Source organism: Hyposmocoma kahamanoa, unplaced genomic scaffold (assembly GCF_003589595.1).
Source record: "Hyposmocoma kahamanoa isolate Upper Pololo Valley unplaced genomic scaffold, ASM358959v1 65, whole genome shotgun sequence".
Classification (NCBI taxonomy): domain Eukaryota; kingdom Metazoa; phylum Arthropoda; class Insecta; order Lepidoptera; family Cosmopterigidae; genus Hyposmocoma; species Hyposmocoma kahamanoa.
The window spans coordinates 17,182,047-17,201,356 of NW_020653853.1; the positions used below are offsets into that span (position 1 = coordinate 17,182,047).

The window sequence follows — 19,310 nt, forward strand, 5'->3', positions numbered from 1 at the left end:
TTAACCTACTACTAAAACTAGCCTATATGAATTTGATTTTTGCCTCTCTTGTGACAGTTCGTTTGATATGAAACTATCATTCTATGCGTTATTATTTTAAGATAAAATGGTTTAAAATTTACTATTAAATAACAACTTTTTTATTATAAAAAAACTGACGACACCAAAGGTTGCTTATCGGCTTTTTATATTGGAATTACATCTATTTGCCAAGTTTTATTGAAATCGGTTAACGGGAAGTGCGCGAAACCGAAATCATCCCCTAGTTGGCAACCCTCTAAGGGTAGAATATTTTCTTCAAATTTAAATGGGACCAATAAGGAGGTTCCCTCTTTCCAACAAAAAAGAATCAAAATTGGTTCACAAATGCAGTTCGTCTCGCGTTACATACACACGAAAAATACACGGTTAAAAAACGCGATATACTTAAGGATATTGTTTACAGTTCTTATATGTTACACGATAGGACGTTCGTTATCCGATCATATAAAATCCTGAAAAAAGGCTTATATGAATGTCTTAACTGAATTATTAAGAATAAAATATCTAACTTTGTACATTATTTTTATATGGAGATATTTCTCTTTAAGTACCTACTACACGGAACCTGCTAAACTCCGGATTTGAACTGAAGCCCTATTAGTTATTAAATTCATATTATCCCAAAATTTGCAAAATGCCCAGCGGTTTAACGACACGCCGCATCGTCCGCAGCCCCGTCAGTCGCCATCGGGCGCTTGTCGATGTCAGATCTGTGTCAAATTTTCTCCGCCTGTTCTTATTTTATCCACATTAATATTAATTTACACCGCGCGGATTGCCGGACGTGAGGGGCGACCCACCACACCTCACCTCCTAAAATCTAGGCGCACTTTAAAATACCTCGCTTTAACAGTAAACGTTGAAATCTACTGAGAAAATAGACCTTTCTTGCAAATCCACTATTAATATTAATGAAAATTATTTCACTTGTAATAATTATAGCATTTTTTTTGTGTCTGTAATTTCACCAGCACCCTTAACCTTCAAAACCGGAACGTTGCTCTCATTACTGCTTGGCGGCAGAAATAGATAAGATGGCAGTTCTTCCCCGGACGAACTCTTTCACAACGAGCTCTACTGTTACTAAAAATTTTTGCATTTCGGTAACTTTCGAGATATAGATAGATAAGACGTTTATTCAGCACAAATACAAGCAGAAACAAACATTTCATAACATCAACAGAACATAAATTAGTGCACATTGATATAAACATATACCTATAGAGAATAACAAAATGTTGAGCATTTTTTATCTTTTATATGGATAAATTTAGAGTTGCGATTTTTTCTCCTTAACACGTTCGTCGCTGACTAGAATTTTCAAAAATGTTCATAATATAACAATGGTTTTCATAACTGTTTTTGGTCTCATGCGTATACCGTTGTATATTTTTTTTTAATTTCATTATTTGGCTCTAGTTTGGGAGTATATTTAGTGCCGGGCATTTTAATCAAACGCAATAATTATTACGCTTAGACCGCGCCGGTCGCAATGCCGGGCAGAGTATGTACACGTTAATGTTCGATCGATGTTTATCTAAAACTGGCGTACGTTTCTCATTTGAGTTCAAATCTATCATTTTTTGCCTACTTTGTGGCTTTTAAATCCAATATGAAATGAAAGTAATTTTTTTTATTCGAAATATATATATTTTTTCCTCTTAGTCTAGAAAAGTACGTATGCCATCAAAAATCTTAAAAACCAACTGGCAACAGCAGTCCGTCAGGGTCACACCGGTCATGTTATATGGCTAAATACGTAGCGTTTGCCACCTGCGGCGTGAACGAGCATTGCAGAGTTAGGTGCGTCGTGCCTGTCATTTTAACCCCCCACGGCCCCAATAGGTAGAAGAAATGGTGGTCACTTTGACCAATAACGGCGATAAACGTGTTAAAATAAAATTACTTTAAATCACTCTCTTGTAATATTTTCTAAATTAGACGTTTTACGTTTTCAGCGTCTTTATGTCCCGACAATGTCCGGCAGAGAACACAGACGGAGACTTAAAAACATCACTACGCTGAGGTTTCGCTTTTTTATCAACTTAATAACAGAAATTAGAATTACATTTATTATGGGATTTTCTTAAATTTGAATGATTTAAAAAAACGTATTATGTATGTGTGTGAGCTTGATAAATTTAACCTAGGTAAATAAAGAATATACCACAATATAGAGATGTTTAACTCACAGTTGCATCCTTAATTGCTTATAGAAAAACTGTTGAATGAAAATAAGAAAATGTCTGCTCTAGTCGCGGTTAGCGTTCCGAGTGACCGCGCGGCGGCCAGCCGGATTGCAATCAGCTAACCAAATAAACTAGGGAGTTGATGTAATTGATTATACCTGACGCGAAAACGTACATTTCAATGACAGTTTCTATGTATAGCATTTACATAATACAAACGCAGATTTTAGTACTTGTAGAGCACTTTATGAAAAAGTTTGTGCCATGAAGCAGTAATGTCATTCAACGTTCCGGTTTTGAAGGGTGACCAAAGTACAGGCGCTTGGGGCTTGTCAACTTTCTTTTAAAGCTTTGAGTGGTAATGCAATTGTTTTTTGGGCATGTCTTACCATCAGGCGCACATCATTTGATATCATAAAAAACATACACAACCAAGATAAAAATATCCAAAAGTTGAAAAAATCATTCGGGCAGACGGTACGATCAACTATAACTAATAGTAACTTGTAGCTGAGAATAATGACGTACAGATATCACCTCCAGTGCAACAGAACGAGATACGTCAATGTGTAGCTTGATTTGTTGACATCTGTACATAGCAACATTATATGTTTACTTCCACAGTACACTCATTTTCTGACTTGCTTATTTTATTTTTAGCAAAGGCTAAAAACTCTTTTTTTAATCTTTGATTTTACTTGATATTTTGTCTACGTATTTGTTAACAGTGTTACTAAGTGAGAGGTTATTGTACATATTCGAACATAAGCTTTTATGAGCAATGCTGTTCACGAAATCGCCTTCTTGGTTTGCGAGGATAAAGATCTCCCAGTTTAACGAGTACGAAGTACGAGTACACACTCGTGCAGATTCTCAACTATACATATATCTAGGCGTAGCTGTGAGCCTTCACATCCACTGCATTTATTATACAAATTAAGATTCTTCATCTCGACCTTTTGCTCGGTGGTGTAGTCAAAGCAGATAAGGCAACTGCTAAATGCCCTTCAGAAAGTTAAGTAGCAGTACAGCACCTTGTGAAAGAGTCTTCTAGGGAAATAGTGCCATACATAGGACTTTTAACTTATGTCTCATTTGCTTATGTTGAGTGTGTGCGTGTGCGTTGTGCGTCTCAAGTTGACGGGGGCAGTGGCTGTGCCCATCAATCTTTGCGATTTGAGGTCCTAATTGGCAATGCAGCTGTACGACTGTTCGTCCCGTCACTTGCTTTCGATTATGCAAATTATAGGCCAATAGCAATATTATCGGTAATCAATAAAATAGTCGAAAAAATTATTATGAATCAAGTGACAAACTTTTTAGAGTCTAATAACGTAATTTTAGATTCTCAGCATGGTTTTCGAAGAGGCCGTAGTACTGCAACTGCACTGACAGGTTTCACTGATTATGTTAATCAAAGCCTAAATGACCGGAAGCAATTGATAGTCATTTTCATAGATTTCAAACAGGCATTCGATACTTTAGAACATAGTCAGCTGCTTCGAGCTATGAACGAATGTGGTGTTCGTGGCCCGCTTAGCAATTGGTTCCGAGCGTACTTACAAGACAGGACGCTACAGACTCTTATAGAGGGGCAAACTGGTAAAAAATTTAACATTACCTATGGTGTGCCGACTGGTTCAGTATACGGACCGATAGGGTATAGCATGCACGTTAATTCTATTTGTAATGTAGTTAAGCATTGTAAGGTTTACATGTATGCGGACGACACCTGTTTAGTGTACGCTGACAACAATTTAAAAAACATCGAATATAAGATTCAGGAAGATTTCGATAGTATTGTTAAATGGTCTCATGATAATGGTATAATTATAAATCATAGCAAAACAAAATGTATGCATGTATATTCTCCCCATAGCAAAGTATATTCTGACAGTCCTACAGTGTTGGGTCATTCTTATGATTGTCTTCACAAGAAAAAAATAAGTTGTAATTGTAACAAAATAGAATTAGTGGATAAATTTAAATATTTGGGGTTAACAGTTGATGATAATTTTTCATGGAAGTTGCATGTCGAAAATGTATGTTCGAAACTTAGACTATCTTTAAATAGATGTTTTCAGCTTAAGTTTATTGTAGATAAGGCTACTTTATACATGGTGTATTATGCGCTAGCCGATTCTATTATCTCGTACTGTCTTAGTAGTTATGGGCGCACATTTACATCTTATTTAGACCAAATTAAGCAACTGCAAATAAGGTTTTTAAAATTGTTGGTTGACAAGGATGTAAAGGAAAAATGTCACAAAAACTATGTGGAATTGTTCTCGAAGTGTAGGGTGCTGCCGGTTCATGAAAGGGTCAAGTTATTAATAGCAGTGGAGGAGTACAGAACGGATGATTTTAAAAAATATTATGAACATTCTTATACCACTAGAGCTGTTATTGATAAAAAGTATATTGTACCTAGGATTATAAATTATTACGGTCAAAGAACAAAGGAATATCTTGTACCGGTCATCTATAATGATTTGAGTATAGATGAAAGTAATGTATCGAAGCTGATGTTTAAAAAGAAAGTGAAGGAGACATTGTTGCTACAAGTCTCAAATGGTTAAACAGTATGTAGTTTAGTATTTATGAGTATGTGTGGTGTGTGTGTACGATAAGTGGATGCGGATGTGTGTGTATGATGAGTGGGTCGAGGCATATTATTTAATGAGAGTGTGTCCCTGCCAACAAACTGTATTGCAGTTTGGCGGGCTTTATTTTGTAAGCCATTTGTTATTTAAACTAATAAACTATTTAATTATTATTATTATTATTAAAAGAACCTAAAAATGAACATTACCATTACACATGTGTCGTTCTCCGCTTCTTCTCATTAGTAATTTTCTGGTGGCTAGGTAGAAATCAATGACGTTCTAAATGTTTCAAATGTAAATCATCAACATAAGCAAATGCTTGATCGAAAAGTGTGCTGATGTCGAGCCGACGTACGCTAGCTGCAATCAGCTAACCCGATCAACTCGCGTGTAAACACAATTGAAAGCGTACCTCGCCTACCCATACGGTGAATCGTCGGAAAACCGGGTTCGCAATTCTGTCTACTACGTTTGTAGCGACACTTATGAAGTTTACTACGCCAGATTTAGTTGTTTTATTTTTATTCCATTAGAAAAGCTTTTTTTAGTCTGATTAGGTTTTTTTTAAATTCAGCATTTATTATACTTACCATTACATGGAGTAATTGTCGGTTTAGCGGCTTATATACCGCAAAAAACTAGCTTCTTTCGATTTAGGTAGGCTTCTTCTTGAATAGGTATCAGAAAAGACATCGTTTTAATTTTCAAAACATTATCTTTTATTTCGATAACTCTAAGTAAATACATATTTACAAGATAATATTCGTTGCCTGCGGGCAAATCTTTACAGTAAAGTCTTTAATAAATATCTTTTACATTATTTACAATGTTAAAACGAGTCTTGGTTGAACCCATTTTATTCCTTGATCAGTCGTTTTGGAATTATTTATACAAGCTTAAAATTGTTGTAAACATATTTTACATGTACTTTCAGCTACTACAATATTAAATGTAATGTTATTAATAAGTTTTCAATTAATTCCTTTCATATTGATAAGCTTGAACACATCTGCAATAAAAACAACATAGTAATCTATTTATTAATAGCAATTATTAACATTTACAATTTGACAAGACATTACTTCATCTGGATCCTAAATTTCTACATATAATTCTAACAATAAATATCTTTCATAAATCAATGTATTTTATAATACCTATAATATTTACAAGCTCATTGGTTTATCACATTTTAACGTCTTCGTCAGCGAAGACAGGTTTCCAATTATTCACTATTTTCTCACTTATAAAGTCAGTACGGTCGCCATACGGATTTTTGCGTTGGTATCGCTCCGTGTGTGATTTTCGTTGAAGTAGGGCTTGTTGACAGAACACGAGTGGTTCGTTGTGAGGGTGCTTTTAGTTCGTTGCGATGCCTAGGCCGATCGGCCACAGTCGAGTCTGCTGCCTGCACTCGCTTCATTTCTTGTAGCTCTACATTTGCTGGTCGTGTCGGATGGAACGCAGACTTAACCACTTCAATAGGCTCCTCGTCTGATTCATCGGAGTTTGTCACTTCGTGGGTTGAATTCGCTTCAGATTTGGAATCAGCCTTCGATCTTTCGGGACTACCGTTGATTATACTTCTCGGACTGCCGCTTTGCCTGCTGCTCGTCGGAGATAAACGCGCACTTGACGTATCCATTGACGACACATTGCTTTGTAAATGTCTCAAAGCATCATATGGCGATATACCGTTCTTCAAGGATAATTCTGGTGGTAATGATTTCAACGCCAATTCAGCAGGATGCGGTGGAAATGACAAAAGTCCATTCGGCGGCAGGAAAGTGCCTGGTGGTGGGATCAAACCGTTAGGTGGCAGATTTGTTATTGCCGGTGGGAACGGGAATAGTTCAGATCCTGGCAATCCAACTGGAGGGGATGTCATGGGCACTGCTCCACCTGTTGGCAAATAAAAAATACGTAAGATGCACGGGTTATAGCATTATGCTCTTTGCTACTGCAAGACCTGTTCTCGGATTTTGCAACATGACGTAATATGAGAGACGAGCCTCAGGGGACAGCAAAGGGCGCAAGGGTACTCTGCTGATTCCCCGAACAACGAGGGTGCATAATCGTACTAAGGATAATGTACAATCTGTAGGCGTTTAAAGGCGGCTTCACCGAAAGGGATGTTTTTTTAGTTCGATATTGGGAGGGCGAGGGTGCAATATTTATTTATCCAAACGCGACGTCGTTCTTTACGATGCAGACACGACATTCCGGCGTAATTCGGCACGATACTTCTCCTTTATGCCGGGAGCGCGTCGCGGTGGGACGAGCGCGGTCCATTAACGATGCAAGACACGCGTATATGTGCTGCAGCGGACACGTGTGTGCCACAAAGCTAGCTTCATCGCGATTAGAAAGCGCTATCTCCATGGAGGGCGGACAAAGAGAGCTCGAAACGTAAAATTTTCATTAGCAGCTATGTTCAAAAAGTTCTTGTGCCCGTGCGAGCTTTGATTCTCGATAGCGTGTAAGAGAAGCTGGCGCATAAAAAGGACACGATGAAGGTGCAGATTGGGCCACAAAGAGCTCGGAGGTGGCGCAACTCTCGTTCCTCTTTTGCACTTTTTCTGTTTGCAACAGTGGTGGCACTGGTACGCAGACCACTTTAAAAGGCAGCGAGTGTGGGAGGGGCGTAACTAGGGGGTAAATTGGTGAGGTGGGGGCCAATATCGGCGTCGCGCCTGATTGAGGTGATTCCCAACCGTTGAATTTGATTCTGTTCTACTTTGGATGTAATTTTTAATTAGCGCTTGTCCCGTGATAATACCGCATACAGTCACATTGCATTTATTTCAAGTACATATACATAGATCATGTTTATATGTTATTTAGAAAAACATTGTTTATTATTATGTAGAATAAGTACTATGAAAACATCTTGTGTGATTCATGAACTATTCAATTTTATTTTTATATATACAGACATTATTTATACGATTTGTTATCATAAATAAAAATATCTTCACGGGAAGTAGATGTAAATAAAACTCAATATGAGTACATTTTTCCTCATGTTTCAGGAACGGAAACAAAAAGTGGTCGGTGGCGCGGTCGGCTACATTGGAATAAAATTGACTCTACACTCTCTCGAACGTGAAGGTGGTGCTTTTTGTCCGTTTTGTGGCCCCCACTGCCCCCGCTGGATGGTGGACGGAGGACTTCAGCGGGTGGTTATGCTTCGGTCGGACAATGTTGTTTTGCAGCGCTCAAGAGTTGCTCCTTTTATTAGAGCCGCTTTGGCGCTGTACGGCCTTGAGAGGCGAGCTCCGAACAACGTGTTTGGAGTGTTGAGCCGGAATTTTTAAATTAGCAAATTCCGAAGAATACATTTGATGCACTTTTAAAAGAGCATTGTGAGGCTTAATCAAACATTTTCATCTCATTGTTCCGTGTCAGGTACTTTTGGTATTGCCTTATACGATTAAGTGCTCAATAACTCACATTTTTTACATTTTTTTGTACTTCAATTTTATTCAAAGGGTAGTGACTGATATACGGTTTATATTATCGATGTATAGTGATTCTGAGAATCATGAAAGTATATATAAAGTTACTCCTTTACGGTTTACTTCCGCGGTTTTAATTTTGTACCCAAATTAATTGGTAAAGAATTAAATAAACTTATTAATTGCGATTATTAACGAATTAAATACCTTTCATCAGAGTAGCTCCCTGCGGTGGCCTGAAATAATCAGCCCAAGCGTAGTTGAGGTAGGCTGCGTCCAGCCAGCCGGGGTTGAGTAAGAACGGACTGAATGCGCCCGGGTGGCCGTAGCCGAAGGCTGCAACAATAGAGAACAATTATAATCTTTTTATAAAAAAAAAACGTCCTCAAAAGTTTGTGGTATTACATCTATTTACCAAGTTTTATTGAAATCGGTTAAAGGAAAGTTGTTTGACACCCCTAGAGATAGGATATAGGACCACAACTGAGGTATCTTCCTTGCAATAAACAATAATCATCGAAATTGGTTAACAAATGTCGGAGGCATAGTGTAACATACACAAAGAATAAAAAAGTAAAAAAATACAGTCGCATTGTGAACCTCCTCTTTTTTTCAAATCGATTAAAAACGGTTAATTACAAATAGTATAAAGTTTATGCTTTCTGATATTTTTTTATATAAGACGAAAAAATATGGTTTTTTGCAAATTTCGAAACTTGACTATATGCTTGAAAAGCATTCTTAATTTCAGACTTTTTTTATTAATGACTTACAATTTCAGGTGACTACATTCATTTGGTATGAAATTTGACTCGATACGTTTATAGACCCGCTATTCTGACTCTCAACGTTTTAATTTTATTTCTCAGAAACTAGTCAACAGGTCGAGTTGGCGTTTTTTTTTATTTAGGGTACTAATAAGGTAATTCTTTGGAATAATAAGTTTTTATAATTAATATAAAAACTGGTAACTTGAGGTACACTTTCCATTTTGATATCTATGGTGTACATTTGACATTGGCATAACTTCTTTCTGATAGAGGTAGAATTTTCTTAAGCATAGGTACTAAATAGTAAATTTTTGGTACATTTATTAGGTGCGAAATTCAACTGGATTTTAATAACACGTTCCCTGTTGTGCATGCATCATAAACGATACGTGAGTGCACCACATACGAGGCGTGGTCCTTTATAAATTGAAAGGTTAAACAGAGTTTGCACGTGTAGGCTAGATCATCTTTATTTACTTGCATGTATGGACCATTAAAATTGTGACAATTAACATGTGCTACCGGATGACATTTTAACCAATGTGACCAGGTTATAACAGAAAATAAAACCCAAAAAAAAGAACTAGTACGTGCATGCACCATATATGTGGCACCAAGTAAAAAACTCATACGTGCGTGTATCACATATGCGGCGCTTGGGAAAATTGAGAAATGGGAAGGGGGTTTTTGGAAATAATTTTTTCATCCATAAATGTATTAATATATACCAATTTCAACATATTTGCAAAATAAAAAAAATGCACGTGGGAGTCAATTTCTGATTTGTAGTAACACAGCGAACGTGTTGGGATACACCCGCCGTTCTGACTTTCGCGTTTCTCGAAATTTTTAAGAGTGAAAAGCCTATTTTTCGCTGTACGATAATAGTGTTCTCTGTGGCGGCAAACGTAAATCTCTTGTATAATAGGAAATGAAATTATTTTTCCGGATTTAAATCGCGTATATTTGTTTTTTCAAAAAAACCGACGTTTCGGGCCCTTTACAGGTCCCATGGTCACGGTTGACTGAGGTGGTACAGTCTTCAACCAGTTATGTCTAATATTAATGCAAACCACCCTATTTTTTCACTATAGTTATTAATTAAATACCTTATTTTAATTTTACAAAGAAAACATTCCAATTTACGCTACATTAAGTTTTACAAATTATTTTATTGAATGAATTTTTATTAAGTTCAATTTATTATTATTTAATAATAGAAATTAGAATAAACTAAAACATATTATTTAGTACTGCAGTCTTACGTCTGTTTGGGATTTTTCATCAGAGGAAATACTGGATCCCAAACTGGTAGTACGGAGCAACCATCTTCCCTATTGAAATTAGGATGTTTTTTAATTTCAATGGCCTCTCGCAGCATTCTGGGTAGATAACGGACTTCTTTTGTTAGGACCTGGGGTTTGTCAAACGTCATTGAATGTGTAGGTTTATCCATGACATGCTCGCAGACTGCAGACTTGTTTACGCGACGGTGTTTGACATCAGCTATACGTTCTTTGTCGCGGGTACAAATACTTCGCTTCGTTTGTCCAATATAAGAGATACCGCACTCACAGTCAAGCTTGTAAACTCCTGCATCCTGTAAAACGTTATGTGTTATACAAACGTTATACAATGTTACGTTTCACGGGTCTCAGGAAATGAGAAATCTTCCTCAGGGGCTTGAAATAGGTCTTGATAGATGCACGCCTGAGGACTCTTCCGATCTTCTCTGTAACACCTCTCACGTAAGGTAAAACGGCAGGTCTTCGCTCGCTCGACTGTTGGTGGTTTCACACGAGGCCTGTGGTTTTGGCGTGGAATCTTCAACTTATCCGCATGTATGATTTGCTTTATATTTAAAAACAAATATACGCGATTTAAATCCGGAAAAATAGTTTCATTTCTTATGTGTAACAATCGCGAACACCTAAGAACTCTTGTATAATATTATTTCCATGAGATACGATTGGCGATGCGATGTCACAAACGTCTTTCTGCGTCCGCAAGTCACAAAGGCAGGCCATAAACGCGGCGACATACGGCGGTGTTTACCACGCACGTCGGCATAACAAGGGGCTGTATATACAACGACTTTACTACCGCGCTACCCGGCTCCTCTGTGCCGTACGATTTTATGACGCTCTAACGTCACGTTGCCTTTAGCCTTTCAACTAGCGAAACTCATTTTTATTTGTTTAATCGATAGGCTACTGAAGACGCCACTGCCGACGTCTATTTAAAGCTTTAACAGCATATTTAATTCAGCCGTCTTAATCGATGTGATCAGGTGCATCGATGTTTTTATTACCAGATTAAACAGTTTACGATCACTTCGTCTACTTTGTTTCAGTTGTGTAAACACGTGCTTCTTGGCTCTTTAATCTTGCGAGTTTTTTTTTGTGAGGATATCCTACTTTTGAGCTTGTTTCGTAATCTGTTTAGGATTCCTTTGTTTTCTCGTAGTCAGTCAAAGCGCTTTGACGTTTTTACGTACTGGGAGTGTTTGCACAGAGATGTTTATTTCTGTGAACACAGCTCATTCGATGGAGATCAGCGAGTATCTCGTGAGTTACCCAAATCTTAAAGTGATGGATGGTCGGGCGCTGTCTCGCGGCATCCCGGCAAGAACACCAGTGGAACAATATTAAGTTAAATGTGGAACTCGGAAACGGCCGCTCTATTCCTTAATGCCAGTATTCAATTAGTTCTGTTCTCCGAGTCTTTCTGTCATGGGGAATATTAAGAGCATATACTCCCTCAAAAGGCTTTAAATGGATATATCACATATATTATATGATTATTGTATTATTATATTACATAACAATGAAAGTGTTGAAACTGAATTTAGAAAAAAAAATTGTATACACTGATTATTATATGTTGCAAAAGCACAATTCCTAAAAATTTTCGCGATAGAAAAAAAAAACACAGAAACGTATCTCGAAATTTTAAAAGAAAACCGTTGCATTCTATAGGTGCTTTACATATCTCGATGATTTTTTTATATCAATCCTTTATATCAATGGCTTTATATCAAAGGCTTTAATTTCGTTTGTAAAATACAATTTTTGAAATAAAGCCAGAGTCCCTACCGCTCGACCAGAGCAAAATGAACCGTATTAGCACGGGAAAATTTTGAATTCGATCTGAGATAATATCGACTCGAATATAATACAACAGGCAATACTTCCTATTTTGTTAGTAAAAGTTGCTGGTAACAAAAGAAGACAAAGTTCGAAAGTTTAAATGAAACTTTAGAACTTCTTTTGCGTACATTTGTTTTATTTAAACCCACCAACACCTGGGGCTGTTTACTGAGTCATATTTTGTCTATTACAGTTAATAAGAAAGGGGAAATTCTTTGTACCAATTCTATTAAGTTGTGATTTATCTTGATACAAGATGGTCCTTAACATCTCTGTCGTGTAAATTTTTTTTTTCGCTGTTTCAACAAATCAAAAGATTTCGAAAACTCTGAATACATTTTTATCGATTTTAGTACATTTTTTTTCGGATGTATTGATTCAGCTAACATTATCGCGTGTATTTGTTTTTTGAAACAAAACCATGTCAGCGTGGCCATAGGAGCGTGGCAGTCGCGAAAACCTAGGAACTCGATAGGAAACTTTTATTAACAAGTTCGTTAAAGTAAAAGAGATATAAGATCCTTATGACTGTCATAAAGACACGGAATTAGCTTACTAGAATTTCCAACTAAAATCAAAAGCCGTCGCGGGCAAACTAGGGCCGATAGACAATAAATGTATGAAAGATACCACTCGTAAGTGTCAAAACGGGCATTAAATAACTGAACGAGATGCGAGCCTGTTGTCACTCGTAAATTAATGTGGAAGAGACGGCCGCGTGTCAAATAAATTGAATCAGAGTTATGGCTCATAACCCGGACGGCGGCGACGGTCTCCCATAACGAACACCACATTTATACGGCTTTATTTCGTCCCTCTGATTGTTCATTGTTAAAGTTTTATTGATTTGAATGAATCAAGAATTCAGAGTCATACATTTTCTTATTAAGATGTCAGTTTTCATGAACGTTGCCACTAGGGCTATCATACCGGGAATTTCAGTCCTGGAAATTTCGAATATCGACAATTTGTTGGTATTTTCGAGATTCGAAAGTAATGTTTTCATTCTCGGAAATATCGCGACTAAAATCTGCCACACAAAGGTCCCGGGTTTGATTCCCTGACTCGGAGAAATATTTTTATGGCCTACATTTATCTCTCGTGAGTTTGGATGTAATTTGTGGTTGTCTATTTGGTCACCCGTTACATAGGATTTTTACCAGGCTATTTTTAATTATGTATTTAATTAAAAAGTATTAAAAATCGACTAAACCTTTTGTCCTTTTGTCCTGTATACTGTAATCTGTATATTGTAATGTGGTGCTAACAATAAAGAATTTTCTATCTATCTATCTATCTATCTAAACCATCACCCATTTTTTAGCCAGTTACATGGACATTACAATGCTGTAGAAATGAGCTGTAGAGTATAATTTGTGGAGATTTAAGAGCGGTAGTATCAAACTCAAATCTCTGTCATAAACTGCATTAAACGCCATTTGTTTCTTACGTACCTACTATAAAAATGCAAAAATAACTTCAATAATTTTTTTAAATAACTTAATTGAAATATCATGTTTTGACTGTCTAAATGTCTAGCATATAAATTTAGCAGCAGTAGAGTTCAATGTGATAGAGTTCGTCCATGGAAGTACATGTCACCTTACCTATTTCTACCGCCAAGCAGTAACGTCATCATTACTGCGTTACGGTTTTGAACAAGGGTACTGGTGGTATTACAGGCATATGAGACGTGTCAACTTACATCTAGGGCGACAGGCGCTGTGGCAGTATCACTCAGATCTTTGCGATGAAAGGTCCGAGTGGCACTGCACCTGTTACAAACAGGCGTGTTGCTTGCCACTAGGCGCACGATTTGTGGGTCTTGTCATTAAGTATCATGTATAAAAAAAAATGGAAACCTACTTTTGAAACAGTTTCGGAAATGTCGTTTTTTCCGGGAGTCTCGATTTTTTTTCCCGGGATACGGAAATGCAAAGAGACTGAAAACTAGAGATGCAACGAATAGTGATTTGGCCGAATACCGAATACCGAATATTCGGCGGCGCTTCCAGCCGAATACCGAATATTCGGCCGCCGAATATTCGGCGGGTGATCCAGTATAATTGACGTCGACGCTAACAAGTTAGGACACGTTTTGATGCGGTACGTGTTAGTGTTTACAGTGAGAGACTATTCTCAGAAGCAGGTATTGTATATGAAGAAAAGCGCAATCGTCTCTTACCAACAAATGCCGAAAAACTTGTCTTTATTCACCACAATTTGCCTTTAATTAATTTTAAATATTAAAAATACTGATGTTGTATTCTTGTTTTCGCAATTAATGATTGTTGGATAATTAAATGTTTCGATTAAATTGTTTTTTTTTATTCCCTTTTATAAGATATTTGCTACTTTTTAAGTATTCGGTATTCGGCCGAATACTACTTAATATTCTGCCGAATACCGAATACTGAAAAAACTGGCCGAATAGGCCGAATACCGAATAGTTGCCGAATATTCGTTGCATCTCTACTGAAAACCCTAGTTGTTACCTTTCGAGCTACTATCAAGATCATTACGGTCTTTAGTCATTTCAAACATTAGAAAAAAGTAAATTAGCAACATTGGAGACCTTACGATATTTCATGTACAGAAATCCAACAACGTAGGAAATCAAGTCGGAACTGATTAAATCCTTGACATGAGTCAGTTGGCCGGTTATGAGGGTCGCTGGGTGTGGATGTGGTATTTCAGCAGCCAGCAGGGACATAAAATCCATATTTTAGAGGCGGCGTGTGAAGGGGCAGGGGTGGTGCGGGGAGATCAAACGGGACTTTACGGCGCGGCCCGAGATTGTTTACATCTGCTACGCGCCCGCGGCCGCAGTCCGCACCATGAAACTTGGTAACCACTGGAACTGCGAGTGCCGAATATATTAAATACGACTATTGTTTTCCAGAAAGTTCTCTTGAGTTTTGAAAGTTATGTAGATACTTTAGAAGTTTCTCAGCTATTTGAAGGTTCACTTCAACGCAATCAACTTTTGAATAACGAAGACGCATGTCTTTCTTCTGAAGTTTTAAAATGTGGGACGTCCCTATATACAGTACCGTAGCAGCTGTCTTCGACATCATCATCATTAGTTTACACGCATTCACATTTTTTATTGGTATGTTACTGGTGTTAAAGGACACGCCTGTCCATACCAATTGCAGTGCCACTCAGAGTTTTAAATCGCAAAGATCTAAGGGATGCCACTGCGCTTGTCACCCTAAGATATAGATATAAGTAGACAAGTCCCAGGTGCCTGTAATTTTACCAGTACCCTGACCCTTAAAAACCGAAACACAGTAATGTGCCCCATTACTGCTTATCGGCAGAAATAGGTAAGGTACTTCCCTGGACGAACTCTTCTTTTAAAAGGAGCTCTACTGATGGACATAAGCCTCTCCCTGAGCACGCAACTCTCCCGATCCTGTGCCTCTCTCTGGTCGTCAGTCCATCGTCGTCCTATACTAGTTTAGTCTTAATATGGTTGTCAGTTCGGCTTCTACTCATTTTTATCAAAGTCGTCAATAGCAAGTACAGACGTCACAATCGACATGAATATCCACGTCTCTAATTATATGATGTTTGTTTAACTCTCTGCGTTAATTAGTGCGCTGTAACCATCAAGCGTCGCCATTGATCGCTATATTACCCTTTTGCCTTTGATCTTTATTACCCGAGGATGTTAGTTTTTCCGCATACTGTCTTTTTATGATTGGCCGAAGTTTGGGCGGCGTTTGTTTATACAGACGGTCTCGGTGAACGTTGTAACTTCTAAAATAGATTTGTGGTGTCAAACATTATGATTCTTGTGTGATTTCTTGATTGGGTTGCGTCTTTATTAGCATTCCGATCATTTCTTGCGGCTTGGTTTAAATGAGATACATTGACAAAAATTTCAAGATGCAAATTTCTATTAACATGTGTCTTATGTGTTATGTATGTATAAATATTTATTGTTGTTTTTGGTCAGATGTATGTGCTTGTTAATTTTTAGTGTTCTTGACTATTACAGGCGGTGACACGATATCTTCCAAGGCTTTACGCTCCGTAGTTCTCTGTCATGCTTTCCACATTTGCCATGTTTGTTTCATTACTTATTTGTATTTTCTTGTTTTTACTCCGTTGTACATACGTCTAATAAGTTTTGATTTTGGTCAGTTTTATGATGCACTTAGAGCGATTGTCGTAAATTTTAAAACACAACTATCGTGTCACTTCGAAGACAGACTGCACTTTATTATTGGAATTTTCAATTACACTTAATTATTCTCCCTCTATAAAAGGAAGAGCAACACCCGCATCACGTCTTATTTTACAGCGAGTAAGTTTAAAATCATGTTCGTCTTGTAAACACCAATAACCATTTATAAGACCAAGTCAAAACATCTCTTAATGTTCTCCCGAGTTCACTCTCCTGCAGACAATCGGTTTATTTTCGTCGTCGCCGCCTTAACGATAATTCTTCGAGTAGTTTGGAGATTAAACGGAGTAATTAATGTCTTTGTGATTGACTGCTTCTCACGTTCGCTACAATTGCTTAGATGTGTTTATTCGGGAGTGTTTGTGTTGTTTTAATGTTTGCTAAGAAATCATAATTTCGTACGTATAAAATCTTATTTCTATATTTTACTTGACCTAGTATTTAATATAACATTTTCATTAGTATTATCGATGTTTTGGTAACTGTAGGAAGCTTCTATGTATAGTACCTACTCCGCACCCAAATTGGTAAAGCTCTTATTTCCAAGTAACTACCAACAAATGTTACCAACAACATGTTTACCAAATTGGCAAATTTGACATTAGTTTGAATAAATTCAGAACATTTTGTGGAGATTATGGGATATGTAGCTGTCATAGTAATCACCAACAGACGATTTATTACTTTTAAAATATCAAAGATTAAAATAAAATCCGTGAATGTGGTTGAATGCTGCGGCGCCGCAAAATCGGTCTCGGACTGGCGGCGCGCCAGGGACCAGCGTGTGCGCAACGCGAAAACTTTGAAACAATTATACATTTTATTGTTCCACGATTACGATTTCAGAACTTTTAATGCTCCACATGGTTGGTTATGTTTTCTTTATGAGTTTTATCAGGACTGAAAGTTAAATAATCTGATGATGTTCGTAAAGTTCCTCAGTTTAAAAAAAGTTTTAAGAGTATCATTTAATTTATAATTGCAATTTTAGGCTCATAAAATATAGTTCAAAGTATTAATTATAATATTGTTAACAATGCGTAATTACTCACTTTGTTTAGTTCTAGGTTCTCTAGGTCCATCGACAGTAACTTTGATGGCTTTGATGTAACTGGCGACTTGGCTGGGAAAGGTGCTAATGGTGATGGTCAGCGAGAACGACTTGCCGCGCCCGCTGCGCCCCACGAACCGCAAGTCGTTGAACTTCGCCACCTGATTCTTCATCACCGCTGTGCAGTTCCTGAGCTCTGCCATCACATTTTCGTCATTGCCAGCTTTGATCGTCACTAGAGTTCCATCCTGTACGTCGTCCAAAGCAACTACTTTGAACGCCACTGGAAGCGACTTGTTCGATCGCCAATGTCCTGGTAGCGCTGAACAAAGCACAGCTGGTGATCCAGTTTGCACCAACTCCCCATGACTTTGCCGGTAGTACTCATAGATATGAGAATAAACGTCCGCCATGGTGGGGGCAGTAGGACTTGCGTGCGGGAGGTGCATCGACTCCAGTCTACCCTCAGAACACCACTCGACACGCCACTAAAGTCTGCTGTCACGTCACTGTAGTCTTTATACACTTGGATAAAAGTTTTAAGCACGCGATCCAATTTCAAACTCGCGGCGAAGCGGCAAAATACGCGCGGAGCGCTCCAGAAAGTTGTGCGAAGTATGGACGCGAGACGCCGTGTGAGCCGCGAGTGCGAGCGAGCGTCTCCACCACTTGTTGGGCGCGGACGAAGACGCCGGGCGGGGGACTCGGAAAAATAAACGGGCTGTGACTCGTCGAGACCGCAAGCCGAAGACGCACGACGCGCACCGAAGTCGTGGCGAGAACGCGTGCTCACGAGGACTCAGTTTCGACTGATGACTGCGATACGATGCGACTTTTTCCGATGGTCAATATTTGCGTTCGCGCGGTCGCCGCCCCCACCCGGGTGGCGGGCCCCTACGTCTCGTAAAAAGCGGGAAGGAGACGAAGGGTGTGGGCAACGCGGAGCCGCAGTGGGAACGAGCGGGACGGTCGCGGTTGGTGTCTGCGTTTTTATAAAAATGCTCGCCGGAGTGGGATGCCGCCGCACGCGGGCGGCTGGTGGGAGAGGGATGGGTGGATTTTTTTGAATCACCGCGGTGACGTATCGCGAGGCGGCGGTAATTAGGCCGCGGGGCGGCGGGAAACCGCGGCCGGTGCGAAAACCTATCAACGAGCTCATGAAAAATTATGAATTTCGTGTTTGGAGTTGGCGGGAGAGCGTCGAACGCTTTCGCGGGGTGGCACTTCATTATCGCGGAGGCACGCCAGGAATGCCGATTTGCAAAGATAGGGTGGCATCACTGACACTTTTAATAATTTTATATTTGGAAAGTTTCACACAGTTCGTTATGGCGTTTAATGAGTATAAAATTTTTTTACCTGGGTTGCGTGTACTTACTGGGTTAATATCCAATACATACAATTTGAAATACAGATAAAAGTTACTTAAGTTTGCAAGTTATTTTCTCTTTAAAACCTTACTTAACAATAATAGTTTTCTATTAACAAAGTGAGATTTACTAATACGTGTTTCATGTAGAATCCTACAAACCGTACTAAGTGACAGACAGCCTCTAGACTTGCATGTAAACAAAATATAAACGTAAATTATTAAAAATTCGCGACTTAGTGTGTTAAAGAAAAAAAGGATTGCAAACAACTAAACAAAGAATATTGCCGGCGTCGGCGTGCGGTTAGCCGCGAGGTGTGAGCGAGAAACACCTTGCGAGCGTGACAGCGATAGGGGCGGGGCGCGGGGCGGACCGACAAACTAGCCGTAGCCGCTGAAGTTTGCCGAGTTTCCCGCGCTTTCTGACTCTCGCGTGACATCACGCGGGAAAACTTTGTACAGCCGCGTGCGTAAACTTTTG

General features: G+C 38.5%; 1 protein-coding gene across 1 annotated transcript; it reads right to left on the reverse strand.

Moving 5' to 3' along the window:
• Positions 1-5,866: 5,866 nt before the first annotated feature.
• Positions 5,867-18,255, reverse strand: LOC113231351 (segmentation protein Runt-like). Its single transcript, XM_026465641.1, has 3 exons — positions 17,462-18,255; positions 8,503-8,631; positions 5,867-6,739 (listed from the first exon to the last, which is right to left on the reverse strand). The coding sequence occupies exons 1-3, from the start codon at positions 17,907-17,909 to the stop codon at positions 6,090-6,092; spliced, it is 1,227 nt and encodes a 408-aa protein (XP_026321426.1). The 5' UTR covers positions 17,910-18,255; the 3' UTR covers positions 5,867-6,089.
• Between the last annotated feature and the right edge of the window lie 1,055 nt (positions 18,256-19,310).

What these genes read in the sequence shown, in the direction of transcription:
- LOC113231351 (XM_026465641.1), bottom strand. Translation starts at nt 17,909, where the DNA reads ATGCACCTCCCGCACGCAAGTCCTACTGCCCCCACCATGGCGGACGTT. An exon ending in AGAACCTAGAACTAAACAAA is followed by an intron (nt 8,632 to 17,461) that starts GTGAGTAATTAC and finishes CTATTGTTGCAG; the next exon opens with CCTTCGGCTACGGCCACCCG. An exon ending in GGGAGCTACTCTGATGAAAG is followed by an intron (nt 6,740 to 8,502) that starts GTATTTAATTCG and finishes ATTTGCCAACAG; the next exon opens with GTGGAGCAGTGCCCATGACA.